The sequence below is a fragment of the Passer montanus genome, unplaced genomic scaffold, assembly GCF_014805655.1.
Source record: "Passer montanus isolate IOZ18808 unplaced genomic scaffold, ASM1480565v1 scaffold62, whole genome shotgun sequence".
Taxonomy (NCBI): Eukaryota; Metazoa; Chordata; class Aves; order Passeriformes; family Passeridae; genus Passer; species Passer montanus.
Genome location: NW_024371260.1, coordinates 4,336,917 through 4,356,550, shown reverse-complemented (window position 1 = coordinate 4,356,550; position 19,634 = coordinate 4,336,917). Strand labels below are relative to the sequence as shown.

The window sequence follows — 19,634 nt, the reverse complement described above, 5'->3', positions numbered from 1 at the left end:
ACACAATTGGGGTGCTCTATTTTTAACTGAATTTTAAATAAAAACTGGCTAAATATAGAGAACAGTTATTTCTGGAAAGTGTGTGTGCCAGCTGACATTTCTTTTGCTGCTGCTTTTGTCTTAATACTTAGCAAAACAAAAGCTCATGGAACAGAAGTACAGAGAAGAATTTTCATCGTGTTTTCTGTCCTGGGCTGGCTGTGGGAGCTGTGGCAGCCATGGAGCAACTTGCTAGGAATTTGTAGTGAATGGGGGGAGGCTTTGTGGTTAGGGAGGGTGGGAGGCAGGAATATACCAGGAGTTGGAGTGATTGAGGAAGTCTAGAGCAAGTCTGGTCCCAAATTTTGTCCCTTTTCTACTATATTAGAAATATTGGCATAAGGGCAGAAATAACATTTCCAAATCTTGCTAGGATAAAAGCTCTACATTTAATTATTTATACTTAATTGTTCCATCACAGCTCTTGTGTGGGTTAAAATTGCATGGGATTAAAGCCTTGTTTGCCATGCCTTGTAATTGTTGGGTGACATTCTGTACTACTTAAGTCATTAAAGTAAGTCTTATAAACTTAAGACTTCCTGGGATATGCACTCAGGTTAGTCAGAAGGTGCTGGGGATTGGAATGAGATGCTGCAAGAGTGGATGACATGCTCTGACAGTATAAACTGGTTTTGTCTCTTGTCTGGTACAGAGTTATGGTACATAATTTGATTTACAGAAGGTAACTGGTATGAAGAAGAGTGGAGATAGCTCACAGTTCAGCTCCTAGGGATTGGTGTAATACCACACATCTAACACAGGCTTCCCACTCAGAATTTTTCACCGGTTTTTTAAAATCTGTTTATCTGAAATTTGTGAACAGTGTCAAATTTTCTAGTCTCACAAACTCTAAATGGCAATATATTCCCTTCTGCTTCTTACAAACTCTTGGGTCATTTCTTCCTCTTGGCATGGCACACCTGTGGTGTCATCCTCACATTTCTTCTACTGACTACCATAACTCCAGAAGTTTCTGATGAGACACAGTAACATGATCTTCAGTGCTATCATTAAAGTGGAGACTTTGCCAAACATTTGCAGAAATTGGTGTTTTAAATAGCCCAGCTCAGAATTTTCTTATGCTTTCCATGGCAACAAGTTCATCTGTTATGCAAATGTCACGTTAACAGTCTCTGTCAGTGCATGGCTCAGTTTCTTTCTTGCAAAGAAGAGTGCATTTAGTGCTTGGTACAAATAGTTCCATGCACAGTTTGGAGCATGTACCTCTGTCTTCACGTGTCCTGAAACACCTCAAGGTGTTCATCACCCCTTTTATATTGTGGTTGGAAAATGCAGTGATTAAAATGTGCTCTTTGTGAGTGAAGTGATGGTTAATGGGCAGCATCAGGCTTATACAGCAGGCACTTTGGTATTAATAGAATTGCTGTGAAGTTTGGCTTCCTCTTTCTCCTGCTCCTACTGGGTAAGCTTGAAAGTGTCTTTTTATGGAAGAGGTACAAGTTCTGCTGGAAAAAATTACAGAGAAACCTTTGCTCACTGCATTTGCCCATAATCTGTAGATAATTCACAAGACTTTTCCACTTTTTCTGTACCATAGAGCTGTATGCTTCCTCTCCAGCTTTAATATTTTTTTATTCATTAGGTCTGGGCAGATTGATGGTACAGAACCATGATCTTCTGCAGCTCTGAAATATTCTTGTGGTTCTCAGGAGTTGGAGGTTAAAATTCTGTTGTGGTTGTTTTTGTACACTGTGAAACAGCTCATGGCAGTTTTAGTGTTTCATTTGCTTAACAATACAAGTTATGCCTACACAAAGCAGTTGTATCTGATAACTTTATAATGGTGTTGCAAGAAGTACACTCCACCAAATACTTACAATGATGACAGATTGAAGAAAACAGGGTAATAAAAGCTTTTACATTTTGCTTTTTTTCTGCAGGTTTTCATACCTACCTGACAGCATTGTTGAAATAGGCCTCTTAATGATACCGTGTGTGGAGCCATTTGCATTTAATTGACATCCCTTTTAATGAGGTGTTTCTTCTAAAAATTTATCTGTGGCTTGAATTTCACCCTTAGACTTGTTGGAATAGGATTAAAAATGTGCTGACTTGGCCTCTAAAATGTTCAGTTTTAGAAAGATTCAGTACTGAAAATGGAGGTTCTCCTGTGTATGTACCCACCAGTGCCTGGGATGATCTGTAGCCAAAGTGGGAAATGCTCCTAGTGCAGTGTATCTGTCTTACACTGACAGAGAAATAAAAATGAAAAGCTTTTTCTGGGTTGTGGGGAAAATTTACTCAAAAATTACCAGCAGAGGTGTTCTGTGGCAGCACTGGAATTTCTGAGCCGAGGGCTCCTGGGAGCCCTGTGTTTGGGTTTTTAGCCTGTTTTGTTGCCAATACAAGGGTGTTTTTCTCCAGAGCACTTGGTAGGCAGCAGTTTCATTGTTGTTTCATTTTAAGTTGGGATCTTTAGGGCTCCAAAGCCATTCCCTCCCCAGGTAATGAGTGTGTCTGTTCAGAGGTACTTGGGAGTTTCTCAGCTAAGCTTGCTGGAATCCTTTTAAAGCTTTACTTAACTGTAAGTACTTAAAAGGAGCTTTGATATATTGTTGTGTTAACAGTAATAGTGTGGAAGAAACTGATGTTACAACATTTAAGAAATGTTTGTTTAAATAAGATAGAATTGTTGAGGCTTTTCCTTTCAAGGTTGCAGTCTTTTTATTCTTAGCCTAATACTAGGCTTTTTACTATTTTTACTCTTGCTTCCTTTTTCTCCAGTAATTTGCAGTGTGACATTTTGAACCTCAGCTATCCTAGATTACTTAAAACTTTGGCCAGCAATTTAAAAAAGATGCAATTAGCAGAGTCTAGGATGCTGAGTGAGACCCTGAGCCAGGTGCTGGGGCTGTAAGGCTGTAGGGACCCTGGGCTGTCTCCTCTGAAATGTGGCTCTTGGCTTAGATACTGGAATAAAGTATTTGCATACTTTGTGGGTTTGAGGTCATGTTTCTGGCAAATTTCTGTAATCCCCCTGGTTATATGAAAAATCCTCATATGCATTCATTTTTTAATGTACATATATATCAGATATGTTGTGCTTACAAGCTTTCCCTAAATGCTGGGAGTTCTTGCCTGTCTCAGTGGCTCAGAGCAGCCTTTAACACACAGCTATGTTGCCCTTTATTTAGCCAGGTGGTTTTTGATGTGTCTTTGCTGTGTGAGCAAGTGCTGGTAGAGAATAATGAAAGATTTTGTGAATAGTGGAAGAACTAAAAAAACAAACCAAACAAACAAAAAGCAAAACAAAGCGTCTTAAATGCACACAGAGAAACATATTTAAAGAACAGCCTTAGTATTCACATCTTAATAATGAAAATTTTTAATTAAACAGCATTTTTGGGTGCCTAATTACCTTACTATTTAATAAATTAAACTTTTTTAATATGTAAGGTCTTTAACACCCATGTGCTGTGCCATTCACAGCTGGACAGGATTCTAAGGAGTCACTGCAACATGTTTTTGCATTTTGTTGTACACCTCCAGCCAACACAACTTGGATTTAATTTTTTGAAGCAAGTTATGCTGTTCTTTTGGATGTAGCATTCTGTGTGTGAAAAAGGCATTCATGTGTTCTGGTCTCTGCAGAACAAACAACTACTCAGATTTTTACTGATGTCTGAAGGCTTAAGGAATTTATTTTGAAAAACATGACATCAACCAGCATTCTGGATACAAGAACAGATGAATTCTGGTGCACAGCAAGCTGTTTCTCAAATTAAAATTCAAGTTGTTAAAAGTATGTTAAAATACATTAATCAAAAGAATATGGAAATGATAGTGCAGTTGTTTTCTGCTGAATTTTCCAATAGAATGTTTTAGTTGAATATTCACTTAATCTTTATTCCATTCTTTTTAATGCCAAAGTACTGGGTTTTTTTTCAATAGGAGAAAATAATTAGAAGTTGTTTTATAGAATAGTAGCAGCTATTGCATGGGATTAGTGCAGACTTTAATCTCAACCAGTTCCAAAGGGTTAACGAGTGAGTTTATGTTATTGCACTGTGATTCACAGCATGAAACTGTGTGGCATTGTCAGTGTAATGTGTCATTTTGTCTTTCCCCTTCAGCCACAGCCTTGCCAAGTGCTGCCCTTGTCTGTCCTCTAAGAATACTTTCCAGGGGGTCTCTGAGAGAACTTCTGCACTGTTTTCCAGGAGACTTGAGATTTGGGCAGGTTTCTGTGGTACTTTTCAGAGAGCACTCTTGGGTAGGGTCTGGGTGTGTTACTGGGCTGCAGTCAGTTGTTGGCTTCAGATCTCAAAGAAGTAACAGTAATTTCAGTTCATACCAATTACTCTTTTCCTTTATTGACCCAAGAATTTTGGGAAGACAAAGTCCACATTCTGTATTTCTGTAAGAGATTGAAGCAGTGTTTGAGCTCAGGTGTGAATGTCCTTCTTACTTTATGATCTTAACTGTGAACATGTTTGGTGCTGCAGTTAAAGGTTATTAAAGACAATGGCATCTTGTACAGTTGAGCAATATTTAATTATAGAGTTCAGCTCCAAGTGTATGGAAAGACTGTGTTAAACATCTTCCCTCCTAGCTTCTGAGTATGCTTATTCCATCCCACCAGAAATAACTCCGTGGTTTAATAGTCCCATTAGTAGTTTGGTTAACAACAAAAGTCTGAGCCCAGCTAACTGTAGCTTCTTCAGAGGGTCTTGGTTTTATCAATAAAATGAAGTATGGGCAAATAAAGGTTACTTCTGTCTTACACTGTTACTCTGTTGTCATCTGAGCTGTTCCAAAATCACTGGGAGTACGGATGACCTGGACACTGGCAGTAGCATGAGTTCTTCTGTGCCTGTTGCCATGTCCTAAAGGGACTGTAAAGGTGTGAAGGCTGAGCTATCTTGCAGCAGAAGTGGAGAGAAGAGAAAAAGGAACCCTATTGAAAGTTGCAAGACACATTGCAAATTGCAAGAATTCCTCTTTTGATCTTCATCACTACAGACAAGTTCCTACTTTCCATCTGTTTATTTCATTCATTTTCCTTTGCATCTTTCTTTTGCAATTCTTCTATAGCACATACACACATATTAAGTTCTGCCCTTCATTTATTCTTTTGTCATTGTTTCCATTTCACTTTCCCTGTGTTTCATTCCTGTATCTTTCTTGTTTAGACCAAGTGGAGGATCCAGCTGGCCGTAGCAGCCATGTAGGACCCTTCAGGAACCTGATGGTAAGTGCACGTGTGTACTTATACTCAGGCTTCCACCAGGTTCTGTGTTCAGAGGCATTTCCCCCCTCCTGCAGGCTTCAGTTGGTTCCTGACCTCTGAAACAATAAGAAAACTAAGGGACAGGCCTTGGACTACTCATTGATACCCTTTATATCAGTAGTAGGTTGTGGTTTTATTGGAAATCTGCAGGAAGAAAATTATGCAAATCTTTCAGGTTTATATGGATTTTTAAAGCACTGTGAGAACTCATGAGAGAAAGTCTGTCAACAGCTGTTAAATGTCTTCAAAAGTTTCTGAACTCCAGATATATGAAAGCTGGGAGAGCATATCAGTGACGTATCACCTATTACTCTGTCCTTAAATTCTCTTCCTGGGCACGTGCTGTGGAATGGTCAGGACCATGAAATTGTGCATCTGTGACAGTCATTGTCATGTTTCAGTGCAGTGAATTCTTTGAACCTTTTCAAAGAAAGCTGTGACCTAGAAGATGGACAAACTAAAGCCATCTGCAGTGGTTTGGTGTCTCTCATTGATATGTGTCAGAAATTGATCTGACACATCTGAAATGTTGTATGTGCACAAGAAGTTTGTTCACTGTTCAGAGAAAAGGGCAAGTTGGGTGCTGGTGAGTCCTCTCTTCAAAGGCCAAGAACTTGAAACATCTCCAGCTGTATCATGGAGTAGGTTACATCATGAGCAAGTTGCATCTCTTTTTAGGACTGGCAGAACTTGCAAATGGTCTGTTTTCCATCAGTAGCATAAGGTATGTGACTTAAGTACCTTGATTTTGTGTGAAAATCCTGCTATTGTAGTGATTTCTCAGATTATAATTGGATCTGAGGAACTATAAATTTTATATTCTCTAACTGGGTTACACTTGGAAACATATCTGCATGCTTTAAACTTGGGATTTGTGTTGGTGCCTTTTCATACTTTACCTCACCCTTGAAAGAGCACAGTGTATTGCCAATATTGTTAGAAAAAAGAATGAATTTGGTCTTGGTTTGAAGACTTAGACAGTAACCTGTTGTTATGCTGAAATTCAGGGCTACTGTAGAGTTAGATGCAGAACTGCCCTGTGATTTCATTTGCAATACATTGGACACTGCACTGTGGGGGGAAAAAGTGTCTCTGAGCACGTGCCAGGTTTGGCAGGTGAAGGGACCTGGGCACCAACCTGTTCATTCTTGTTTCCAGTCTCACCTGTCAAGAGAGATTAATCAAGAATTTTGTTGGTTGGTCAAGATACTGATAGTGGTCTTTAGATGATAAATGGTCTGCAAAAAATTTGAGAGTTCTTAGGGTTCTGGGAATTATGTATGATTTGTTATGTCCCTCACAAGGTGTATTGTGATGCATGTTTGATTCCTAGGAATGTGCTGAAATCTTATATTTCCACTTTTTCTGTAGAAGTGGAACTGTTGGATTGTGTTACTGTACATTCCCAGAGAATTTCAAGTGACTTGGGAGATACTTCTGGAAACTTCTTTGATGTCCTTCATACTCAGATCTTGGTAGTGTTGGTTGTAATTAGGAACATAAGAGGTGCTGATAATAAGAAAAATGATGTTCAAATTGGACTTTCAGTAGCTTGTCACGTAAGGAAAGGTGTGCTTTAACTTTCTGAAGCCTATGTGAGCAACCAAGTATGTGCTAAATCTTCTGACAGTCACAGGTGTTCAATATAAAAGCAAAATTGAATGTTGCATTGTTCAGTCAATCCAGGATTGGTCCTTTATGGCAGGTTAGACATGGGCATCATGACAATAATTGAGGATATTCAGAGAAAATTGCTAGTTCACTTGGGGAAGAATGTGTGTGTCATGTCCAAAGGTGACAAAAATTCAGTCTGAGTGACTATTGTCAGGTTATAAGACTAAAATCTGTCAAATTAGATCAGAAATTAAAAAATGTTTATTATAGACATAAACACATTGGAATTTGGGGACAGCTGTGAAATCTGAGCTCGTTGAGAGGAAATATAGATAATTATTTAGTTTGTTCAAATCAAAACAAGTGTTTCCTTTGAAAGCTGAGGCTGTCTGAGCTGTTCTCTTGGGGGGGTATGTGTACTTGGAACTTCCTGGAACAGAGGAGCATTTTTTAAAGGCATTTCAGTTTCTTGGCTCAGGATGTGAAAAATATTTTCAAGGGCTAAAAAGGAGGAGTTTGTTGACAGGATTGTGATGTGGAAGAATATGCTTCTAACCAGGAAATGGATTTAAGGCTGTGATGGACATTTCTGGTCAGAGGGAATGGGCAGTGTAGCATTTTGTGTGTTAGAGGGGGCAAAGGAGGAGTTTGGATTGCTGCTTCTGGACAGTTCTTCCCAAGAGTTGTGTGTAGAACCCTGAGTTTCAGTGGTATTTTCTGTATTCTGTGTGGAGAGTACAGTCTGTAATGAAGTGAAAGAAAAACTGTTGACTTTCATTTGTTATTACACACCCCAAATCATAATTTCTGTATGTTATAGGCCTGAATCTATAAGATTAATGGCAAAAATTTGCAGTGCTTTGTAGTGGAGTGGAAAATGAAATTTCCAGCGTGTTTACATCTTAGAGTACTGGTCAGCTCTTTTGTGTTCATCATCCTCTGCAACTAATACATGCTGCTTCTTCATTTTGCTAACTGAAGGTGGTAACATGAAAGTGGTGTTTGTGTCAGGACCCATCAAAATACCTTCAGTGTTTTCTGTTACCCAGTTCCATCTCATTTGGTTGCACTCCCTTTGCCCTGTTTGTCAGGCTCATGCTGCTTTCACTCTTCTCATGATGTTATTACTTCATTGTTTTTATCATAACTCTCCTCATCATTCAGAATGTTTGTACAACTAGAATAAACCTCTCTGGGTTTCTGTTTTGTAAGGTCTTCCAATTAACATGAGGATTAATAGTATATGAAGAGATTTTTCTATTTTCCATGTAATTCTGTGAGGTACAGGAATTTAGTGGCCATATAAAGGTATTGGTAACTGCATGATGTGAGTTGCTTAACCCTGGACAGGTAGTTTGTTCTTGCTTCAAAGTGAGGAAAGTATTACATGTATGAAGTTTTGTACCTGAATGCTGTCTGTTCTCCTAATCAATCATTTGTATTCCACAGGAAAGCAGGGTCTCTACAGGACTTTGTTATGCTCCAAAGCTGAGGGTTTAAATCTGCCACTCCTATATGACAAATAAAAATTGTTAAGCATGAATAATAAATGTTTGTTTCCCACCAGGAAAGAAGAAGACTCAGGAAGGTAAAAACAAGGGAAAGAAGGCAGCAGACACTAAACAGAAAAAGACTGATTTGGATTCTACTTCTGCAGATATGAGGGATTCTAAAGAAGGTGAGTTCTCAAGTGTCTTATTTTTTCCTTCTATTTGTCTTTTTGAATCAAAGGATGCTTGTCATGTTTAGTACATTAACAGGTTATCTTACTGTAGCAAAGTGAACATATTTGTATCATTTACCCCAATCATTTTACTAGTTAGGAACTTGGCTATTAGAAACATGTCATTAAATGTACAAGTCTGACCACAGGAAAAACTAATATGCTGCAAAATTGAGTCATAGACCCAAACTCCTTACAAGATAATAGCAGAGCAAAATCCTTATTCTAGTGCCTTTGGAGCTTAGTTTCATGGTCATTATTTATTGCTAATTAACAAAGTCAGTACCAAGGGGGAAAAATACAGTATTAATTCTTTTGACCCATACCTTTTCCATCCCTTCCCTCTGTTGTCCCTTCTGCTTGCACAACATGTGCACCACTGTTCAGGTGTCTTATGGCCCAGCTGAGGAATGGAGAAGGATTTTTTGCTCTATAATGTACCCACTTAGACAACATTGTGGGGATTGGCAGCAAAGGTGTTTTCCTGGAATCATCACAGAATCACAGAATATTTTGGGCTGGAAGGGACGTTAAAGCTTATGTTCTTCCAACCCCCTGCCATGAGCAGGGACATCTTTCACTAGACAAGGTTGTTCAGAGCCTCATCCAACCTTGGCCTTCTTTTCTTCAGCAGTGGATATACCTGAGAACAGATAGGTTGGACTTGAGTGCAGAAAAACACCCATCCACACAAGTAAATAAATGAGAAGTAGTGATATTGTCTGTGGTCAGGAACACTGGATATGTTGTGCTAGAAGAAAAAAGGAGAAAAAGGTGTAGCAGATCCTAAAGCGTTTGGTAAAAATGTCTCATGCTTTTCTTCATTGCACTCTGGTGTTCCAGGTCATAAAGAGGAAGATGAAACGCCTTCTGTTTCTGCTGTGCTTTCTGTGGAACAAACAGCTGTGATTCAGGAAATGGTAAATCAAGATGTACTTCCAAAGCTGATGGTCCCCAGTCCAACCAACGAAACACAAGTGGTAACTGAAGACAAACAAGGAGAAGCAATAAACTGTGCATCAGATGATTTAGATGATGATGAAGAGGAGGATGAAGAAGAGGAAGATGAAGAGGAGTTAGAAGATGCCAATATGCCTAAAGAAAATTCTGAAATGCCTTTGATATGTGAAGAAAAGTTGGACTCCATGGAAGAACAAAAGAGTACGTCAGAGGAATCTCCAGAAAGCTCTCCAAAGAAAAAACTCGTGGTGAAAATTCCAAAAGCAGAGGGGGAATCCAACGGTGATGTTCAGGAAACATTCATGTTTCCTTGCCAGCATTGTGAGAGGAAGTTTACAACAAAGCAAGGACTCGAGCGCCACATGCACATCCACATATCCACCCTGAGCCACGCGTTCAAGTGCCGCTATTGTGGGAAAGCCTTCGGCACTCAAATCAACAGGCGCAGGCACGAGCGACGCCACGAGGCTGGGCCGAAAAGGAAACCATTCCTGACACTGACATCATCACAACACTTGGATAATGTTGCTGATAACCAGGTGATTGTGGATGATGGTCTTAAAGATGACCTGAGTGTTCCCAGTCTTGTGCAAGACTCTGTTGTCGTGGATTCTGAGAAGGTTTCCCAGGAAATGTCAAACTCCACGTTTGCTGAGGAAAATAAGGAGCCCAAAGAATTGCATCCATGCAAATACTGCAAAAAGGTTTTTGGTACTCACACCAACATGAGGAGACATCAGCGCAGGGTTCACGAGCGTCATCTTATTCCCAAAGGTGTGAGAAGAAAAGGGTTCTTTACTGAAGAGCCACCTCTCCCAACAGAGCCAGCCCCAGCAGTCCAGAATGTGTACATAGCGAGCACAGAAATAGAAGAGGAAGGTGAAGGAGATGATGTCTATCTTATGGATATATCCAGCAATATCTCTGAGAATTTAAATTACTACATTGATGGTAAGATTCAGTCCAACAGCAGCACTAGCAATTGTGACGTGATTCAGATGGAGTCCAACTCTGCAGACTTGTATGGATTGAATTGTATAATCAGTCCGGTCACAGTGGAAATTTCCACAAATCTAAAGGTTACACAAACACATGTGAATGAACCTCCTAAGGAACCCTCTAGCAGTGGGAGCAGTGAATCCAAAAAGAGAAGAACTGCCAGCCCTCCTCTTGTACCAAAAATAAAAACTGAAATAGACCCAGAGCCTATAACTCCTACTAGTTCTTTAAATCTTCCTCTTAGCATTTCAACAGAAAGCATACCTTTTCATAAAGAAAAAGGGGTTTATTTGTCATCAAAATTAAAGCAGCTTCTTCAGACACAGGACAACAAAAAGATAACTCCATCTAGTGAAATCCCTAAAATAGGACGTTCTGTTACATCATCGTCTGTTTTGCCTCCAGTATCCAGCAGGTTTAAAAGAAGGACCAGCTCTCCTCCCAGTTCTCCACAGCACAGTCCAGTGCTTCGGGACTTTGTCAAATCAGGTGAGGGAAAAACTGTGTGGAATGATAATATTCGGAGTTCAAAAATGCCAAAGTTAGAAAGCCACAGCAACTCACCTGCTTGGAGCTTGGCTGGAAGGGAGGACAAAGAGACTTTGAGCCCTCATTGCTTTGAAGAATATAAAATATCAAAAGACTGGACAGCAGCTCCAACTTTTGGCAATGTGTGCAACCAGCAGCCACTGGATTTATCCAGCGGCATGAAACAAAGGTCTGATGTCAAAAGCAAGACTCAGGTTCCCTGGGAATCCGTTTTAGATCTAAGTGTGCATAAGAAGCCTTGCAGCGATGCTGAAATTAGGGAATACAAAGAAAATTCCACACATCCAACGTGTAGTGGCGTTAAGAAGAAGAAACCCACCACGTGCATGCTGCAGAAGGTTCTGCTGAACGAGTACAACGGGACGGACGCAGCCGCAGAGAGCGCGCTGGGCGCGGGCAGCGCCAGCCCTGGCAGGGCCCCGGAGCCCCCGGCCGCGCCCGACGCCGATCCCGCCGAATCGGCCTCGTCTTCCACTGACACCCAGCCCCTCAGCTCCTCGGCTTCCCCTGTGCCACAGGCGCCCGCTGCCCCTGCCGTGTGCCAGCTGCCTCCATTGTTAACGCCCACCAACCCTCCCTCCCCGCCGCCCTGCCTGCCCGTGTTAACGGTGGCCACCTCACCGCCCCCGCTGCTCCCAACCATGCCCTTACCGATTCCAGATGTCTCTGCCAGTGCCACTAACACTTCCTCCTGTCCCTCGCCACTCTCCAACACTACTACCCAGTCCCCACTACCAGTTCTTTCACCCACGGTTTCTCCTTCTCCAACCCCTGTCCCTTCTGTTGAACCTCTTATTTCTGCTGCTTCACCTGGCCCCCCTACACTGTCTTCCTCATCTTCCTCCTCCTCTTCTTCCTCTTTCTCATCCTCTTCCTCTTCATCGTCTCCATCTCCACCTCCTCTTTCTGTAGTTTCTTCTGTTGTTTCCTCTGCTGATAACCTTGAAAGTTCTCTCCCAATAATAAAACAGGAAGAAGCTGAAAGCGAGCAGAAAGCGAGAGAAGAGCCTCATACTTCAAGTGAATCAGGAGTAGTGCAGGAAACGTTCAACAAGAGCTTTGTGTGCAATGTCTGCGAATCACCTTTTCTTTCCATTAAAGACCTAACCAAGCATTTATCCATTCATGCTGAAGAATGGCCCTTCAAATGTGAATTCTGTGTACAGCTTTTTAGGGATAAAACAGACTTGTCGGAACATCGCTTTCTGCTTCATGGAGTAGGGAATATCTTTGTTTGTTCAGTGTGTAAAAAGGAATTTGCTTTTTTGTGCAATTTGCAACAGCATCAACGGGATCTCCATCCAGACAAAGAGTGCACACATCATGAGTTTGAAAGTGGGACTTTGAGACCCCAGAATTTTACTGACCCAAGTAAGGCGAACGCAGAGCACATGCAGAACCTGCCAGAGGATTCTTTGGAACCTTCAAAAGAGGAGGAAGATGAAGATCTAAATGATTCTTCTGAAGAGCTTTATACTACTATAAAAATAATGGCTTCTGGAGTGAAATCTAAAGATCCAGATGTCCGTATGGGCCTCAATCAACACTACCCAAGCTTTAAACCACCTCCGTTCCAGTATCACCATCGTAATCCCATGGGTATTGGAGTTACTGCAACAAACTTCACAACCCATAATATCCCACAGACTTTTACTACTGCCATTCGATGCACAAAATGTGGCAAAAGTGTTGATAACATGCCTGAGTTACACAAACACATACTGGCCTGTGCATCTGCTAGTGATAAAAAGAGATACACACCTAAAAAAAATCCAGTACCCCTCAAACAGACAGTGCAGCCTAAGAATGGCATGGTGGTTATTGCTGGGCCTGGGAAGAACGCCTTCAGACGAATGGGTCAGCCTAAAAGACTCAATTTCAATGTGGAGATAAGCAAAATGTCCTCCAATAAACTAAAAATAAGTGCATTGAAAAAGAAAAACCAGCTTGTACAGAAAGCTATCCTGCAAAAAAAGAAATCTGCCCAGCAGAAGGCAGAACTGAAAAATAACCCATCTGAGACAGACTCTCACATCTGCCCCTACTGTAACAGAGAGTTCACTTACATTGGGAGTTTGAACAAACACGCATCATACAGCTGCCCCAAAAAACCCATCTCTCCCTCCTCCAAAAAGAATTCTTCCAAAAAAAGTGCAGCTTCTTCACCTGCAAACAGCGACAAAGGCAGCAACCAGCGCAGGCGAACAGCGGATGCAGAAATCAAAATGCAGAGCACTCAGCCTCACCTGGGCAAGACCAGAGCACGAACCTCAGGGCCTGCACAGCTCCAGCTCCCCTCTGCCTCCTTCAAGTCCAAACAAAACGTTAAATTTGTACCTTCCATGCGATCCAAAAAGCCAAATTCATCTTCATCCTTGAGGAACTCTAGTCCTGTAAGAGTGTCTAAAATGTCCCATGTTGATGGGAAAAAAACTAAGGTGGTTTCTAAGAACAATTCCTCTGGAATCTCCAGCAAAGCATCGCGGAAATTGCACGTCAGAATACAAAGGAATAATAAAGCTGTTTTGCCAAGTAAATCTGCTGTGGCGAGTAAGAAAAAGGCAGACAGGTTCAGTGTAAAATCTAGAGAGAGGATTGGAGGACCAATCACACGGAGCCTGCAGCAGGCAGCAAATGCAGAAGCAGCAGAAAACAAAAGAGATGAAAGCAGTACAAAGCAAGAACTGAAAGATTTCAGGTAAGCATTTAATTTGAAGTTGAAACAACCCAGGAACACATTGCTTGCTGTTTTGCTTGCTGGTCTTTTTTTTTTCCTTTGTCATTTTTTTTTGTGGTCTTTTTTTTTGAGTTTCTCATGCTTAAATAAAAAAAGAAGTTGCATTTCCTAAAACGTGGATGAGCAGCTTACTGATGCTGAGGTATGATGTACATACTTGATGCATTTTGTCATGTCATGAAATTATACACGGTTTGTATAGAGAATGTCTTTAATTATAAACTGAATTGAAAACTCTGGAAAAAAAATGTCAATACCTGAGTGCAAATAAACGTAATGTCATTAAACTCAATGTTATTGGAGACACTGACCTTGTATTTGGTATCTGACATCTAAGGTAGCCCAGAAGCTTTCTAGATTTATTTATGGTGGTTCACTAAGTTAAAAAACATGACTGCATTCTTTACTCACTAAAATAACTTGCTTTGGTTTGTAATAAAAAGCATTCTCTGCATATATATATATATGAAAGAAACAAACCATGACCAAATACTTCAAAAATGTATGTGCATACGGACTGAGATCATAAAATACTTAATATAAGGGAAATAGACATGTAAGAAAAGTTACATGAACATGTAAATTTGTTAGAAGTATCATGCATTTTATGTTTCACTATAAAACTTTATAATTAAAGTTCTATTTCTTTTTGAGAAGAAGCATTTTAATCACAAGAAAGGGTAATCCTTCAATAAATAAATAAAAATCTTAATCTACGTGCCTGAGTCCCGATTTACGTCTTCATGTAGTCTCTCAAATCAATAGTATATTTTGCACAGTGTTTATAACCTTCGTTACCTTGCTCCTGCCCTGTTTTTCTTGGAAACAGGCATCTGATTTGCTGAGGAACTTTCACAAAGCTCACTGGTAATTAAGAGTTCTTTTGGGGTTGGTAATTGCAGCGCCTGGCTGTGATTAACACCAGATTTAGGGCCAAGGGTAGGGTTTTTTAATCGAAGTCATTGCTAGAGGAGGAGGGGGAGGAACTGGCAGCCTCTGTCAGAACAAGTAGAGCAGGATCTGTTCATTGTCAAAATCCAAACTGTTCACAGCTTGTGTGTCTTACAGTGAAGATCTCCGAGGTGCAAATAGTGAGGAAATACTTTGTCTGAAAGGTGATCAATATAGCAGAATTATTCCCAAGTGCCGGAGGGGAATTTGACTTAAAATAATCCATACCCAAATTAGGATATGTTGAAAGAGTAAAATGTTACTGGAATTTGGAGACTAATGGTGTAAAAATGCCTTTTAGGAACAAGAAATGTCTACCAGGCCTGTTCCCTTGGGACATAAACATCTTCATGTTAATTCTCATCAGCTGCTCTCTTAGTTATGTGTGAAACTGTATTTAAATGATGCCAGAACAGATCAGTAGAATAAGGAGCCAAAACAGCACTTCTTTCCATCTAAATGAATCATTTGACCTTAGGCAAAATAACCAAGTACTTGGAAATGGGGACATATGGGAATTGTTTAGTAGTGTTTGGGGAAATAACAATTGACCTGGGGCAAGGTTTCCTTGGCTGGCTCAAATACCTTGGTTTGCTTTGGCTGCTTGGAGTCTGTCCTTTAACGAGAGGTTACACCAGGGAATTCTTTTTGTCTCTGAAGTAACTTTCATAAATCTAGATTGTCTACTCAAATTCTTTTTATATCAGTTATACAGTATGAAGAATTTTTCTGCCTTCATACACCAATATCATCAGAGTTTAACTTTGATTCTACTCTATGTAGGCACTGTTGGGTTTTGATTTTTTTTTCCAGGAAATCTTAATATTTTTTCAAGACTTGCTTCCTGTATATTTGTCTGCCAGTTTGTTTTTCACCTTTCAGTTTTTCTGTGTAAACATACTTGTTCACAATTTTTTTGTCATTTATCTTCAGTTTTTGTTTTGGTTTTCTTTTTTTTTTTAATTTCTATTTTCTAGGAATCTCCTGTAAAAACAAAATAAAAAAAAAATCCTTTAATGCCATGATAGAGCTGTTGCATGCTCATCTTAGGATAAGCACTACACCAAGGGAAGTGAAGTCCAAGCTTGCAAAACTCCCAGAAGCTGAGTCACAGCCATAAAATTGCCTGCAGGCTTCTTGCTCTTGCTCAGTTTCAGGCCTAGATTTTCTTACTCTGTGCTTGACACACGTGGGATGATTCAGATTAAAGCAAAGGATACTGTTAAACACAAATGAAACCCCACAGCAAATCATCAGAAGAAGTAGTGGGATTAACTGAACCAAATCTTTTGCTCTTGGTTTTGCCTGCACCTCTGTGGATGGTGTTGGGCAGCTCAGTTTCTGTGCTTGGCAAGGCAGGTTCCTTCAGCCTGTCCAGAAGTCAGTGTAGATTCAGGGCCAACAATTGCTGCACTCCAAGTATTTTTGTCATGTATTAGGTCTCTTAAATCCTTTTGTCTAAATGAGTTGGTAGAGGCCAACCTAGCACGGCAGAATTACCTTCCCACCTTCTCCCCACTTTCTGAGTCTTTTAGATGTCCAGTATACAGTGACAAAAACCCCTGATTTGGATGTTTTATGGATTTTCCAAGTTCTTATTTACACATGCAAATAAAACTTTATATAGCAGTGATGAATTTCTAAACACCAGATACATAATGGATGCAGTGTATCTTTTTATGGGTGGGAAGGCTAGAGCAGGGCTACAGACCTGCATATTTTGAAAATGAGATATATAATTATTCTAAAAGGTTGTACACCTCTAATTTAAGACAATGAATTGGTCTATTGTTATAACAGCTTTTTATGGAAATACTGTTTGTCACGTGTTCATAGAACTTTCACAATTAATGACAGGATGGATGGAAAGTGACTAGTTTCTTTATACAGACACCCCTTTTATTTTTTGTTCTTCAAAAGTAATCTACCTCTTTAAAATTTGTAGTTTAATACTTGTTTGGTGAATTTGTGCCACTTTCACTTTCACTATCATTCCCATTTTGTTACATTTCTGTTATGGGGACTTTATGTTGAAATATTGTATAAAGCATTTGTAGCAAGTTTAAGAAAATAAAATATTTAAAATTATTTAAATTGTTTTGGACACTTCAATTGTACTATATGTGATTTACATTTTACATTAATTTCATTTTGTTTTCATTTTGGGTTGTTAATCTTGGAGCATGTTCCTGTATTAAAGTTTGCTGTTAGGTATATTGTTTCTTCTATTGGAGAGTGATATAAAGATTATTCTAATGAAAACATTAAAAATTGCAATTTGACATAACAGTGGGGTTGTCCTTGCTTTTGAATGCTGTAGCCTTGCTGGAGGGCTGGAGATGCAGGTAAGAAGTGAAGAGGGATTTTCCTCCTCCACGTGCTGCAAGTTCCAGTCCGTGGTGTTGCAAGCACTCAGTGACCAACCAGATGGAACTGCCATGACACATTTTCTAAAACCAATAAAGTGAACTTTTTAAAAACGTGGGGGAAGCTTGCGTTTTGTGTGGAAAGCAGATGCGCCAAGAAAGATAAACCAGTGTTCATCCAGGAGGAGTTAAACGTGCTGGTATCCTTCAGTTGTGTCCCCCTGGTTCAGTGACATGGATTTATTCCAATTGGCCACTTCTGACTTAGCTTGAGGATTTTAGGTTTTGAATGTGGACACAGCTAATAAATTTAAATCTATTTAAATGAAAATTATATACACTATTTCAACTATTGATACTATAGTTTTCTGCTTTTCTGATATAACAGTTTTCAGTTTTTATATGTTTTAAACTTCTTAAATAGTCCAATAAGAAAAATACATGCAAAGGTTTTTTTGGCTCTAGAGAATTTTGGAATGTTATATTCCACCACCAAGATGTGTGTTCTGCCTCTTGCAATGGAGCTGGAAGCATCTGTGTCCATATTAGTGTAGCAGTGGGGTGGAATCATGTAACATTGCTAAGGCTGAACAGCATTACAGCAGTCAGTTCCCTCACATGGTCCCTGCTAATCCACCAGTAATTCACTATTTTATGTATTGTCTGTTCAAATGAGTGCTTCTGTCTGAGTAAGACTTTTTGGTAAGAGCTCCCAGTTCATTTTTTCATGTGGGATGTCATTCCTTGAACGTCTGTAACAACGTTTTCCCTGAATTTTAACTGCTGGGGGAAGATGTGATGGAATGATGCAGAGGTTCCAGCATTGCTCATGGCTTTGCACTCACTGCAGTTTGGGATTTGCACCACAATGGAAGAGGTGAACCCTTGGTGTACTTACAACAGCAGTTACACCAAGGGGCTCCGAGGAAGCCACAGTGGAGGATTTCAGTCTTGATTAGGTTTTATTTACTCAAGGGAAAACACTGTTTTACATACCCAGTGTTGTATTTGGAGGTTTTATAAGAAAAAGGAAACATGAAAAAAATGAAGACTTAGAGTCTTGGGATTGCAGAGGATGGGACATAAACTTGATTCATTGTTTGCAATCTTTTACTGACAAAGGAAATACCACTTGGTATTGCTCTTGCTGCCGTCTGGGTATTTCAGTCACCTTGTAAGGATTTATTAGCCATGTCTAGCAGTGAACTGATGGTGAGTAAATCAGCCTCGTTCTTTAATATCATGGCAGAAATCCTCTTGCTATTTTATGTGTGGTTTCTGTGCTGTGATGTTAAATCCTGTTGGGTCCCAAGGATGTGCCACACTGAGATGTTCACCTATGTTCACCAACTGATCAGAGAAATGCTGGGTGATGGAGATCTCCAAATGAGAGACGATCATCAAAGAGTTTCAGTCCTCAATAGGTGACTCATCACAAATAGAAATGTGCAGCTTTCATAGTTACTATTGCTATTGCATCTCATCTGCATAATTGAATTTCTCTGGCTTTTATAGCCGCCTCTGTATGATCTGAAGCAACAATAAAGCTGTAACACAGCCTACAGAGTGCTGACACGTCTTGAAATGCATCCAGACAGGCAATGAAAACAATTTAACTTGTCCTGTTTACAGAGACCAAGTGACACGCTGGGCGAGATCAAATGAGTGTCAGTTTAATAAAAACAGCGATGCAGGAGTTGTTGTGGAGAGGGAGATCTGACAGCTTGTGTTTACCTTTTTTTGTTTTCCATTTTCCACTTTGCTGGAAGGCATGGGAACCACCTTGTGGCAGCGACTGTCTGGGCTGTGGTCAGTGCTAGGTGCTCGAGCCAGGGCAGGGGATGCAGCCAGGCCCCTCCTGCTCTGCAAGCTCCTCAGCCCCGGTGGGAGCTGCCCAAGGGGATCGGGCTGGGGTGGTTCTGCTTCTCTGGTCTGTCAGCATTTTGTGTTGCAAAGCTGTTATTTCAAATTCTAGTTTGGTTCCTGATGGTTTTCTTTGGGGAGATGTCATAGAGTTTGATGTCTAAATGTTCAATATTGAATGCAAATAGGAGTAGCAGTCACTTCATTTACTGTGGTGTGTGACTTCATTTCCAAAATTACTGGCTCAGCTCCAGGTTTTTACTGGAGTTGGGTTTAGTCAAGGAGCAGAATTGCTAGAGACAGACAAATAGCTTGTGAATGACCTTAAAAAGAGAACTTAGAAGACCTTACATACTAATTCTGGCTTTTATTTACTGAATAATAATCTGCATGAGTCACATGATGATGTAGTTCTGCTCCTGATGAAAAGGAGCTAAACAATAGATTTTGAACAAGAACATGCTGGTTTGGAGCTGAGCTTTTGTGGTAAGTGTGATGAGAGAGGGGTGAACTTCCACATCTATTTAATTAAACTGTAAAAAATAGTGGAAAAGAGGATGTACCTTCCAGTACTTTGCAAGA

At 40.1% G+C, this 19,634-nt stretch overlaps 1 protein-coding gene across 3 annotated transcripts in view; it reads left to right on the top strand.

The window, feature by feature from the left end:
* The window catches only part of PRDM2 (PR/SET domain 2), a 65,871-nt gene that overhangs the window by 34,974 nt on the left and 11,263 nt on the right, over positions 1-19,634 (top strand). For 2 of the 3 annotated variants that reach the window (XM_039727548.1, XM_039727547.1), the window contains exons 7-9: positions 8,472-8,582; positions 9,471-13,833; positions 17,114-19,550. In XM_039727548.1, coding sequence (XP_039583482.1) covers positions 8,472-8,582; positions 9,471-13,833; positions 17,114-17,291 — 4,652 coding nt within the window. In that variant the 3' untranslated portion in view covers positions 17,292-19,550. Of the gene's footprint in view, positions 1-8,471; positions 8,583-9,470; positions 13,834-17,113; positions 19,551-19,634 lie in introns of those variants that run through there. The other variant, XM_039727549.1, reaches the window with a different exon arrangement.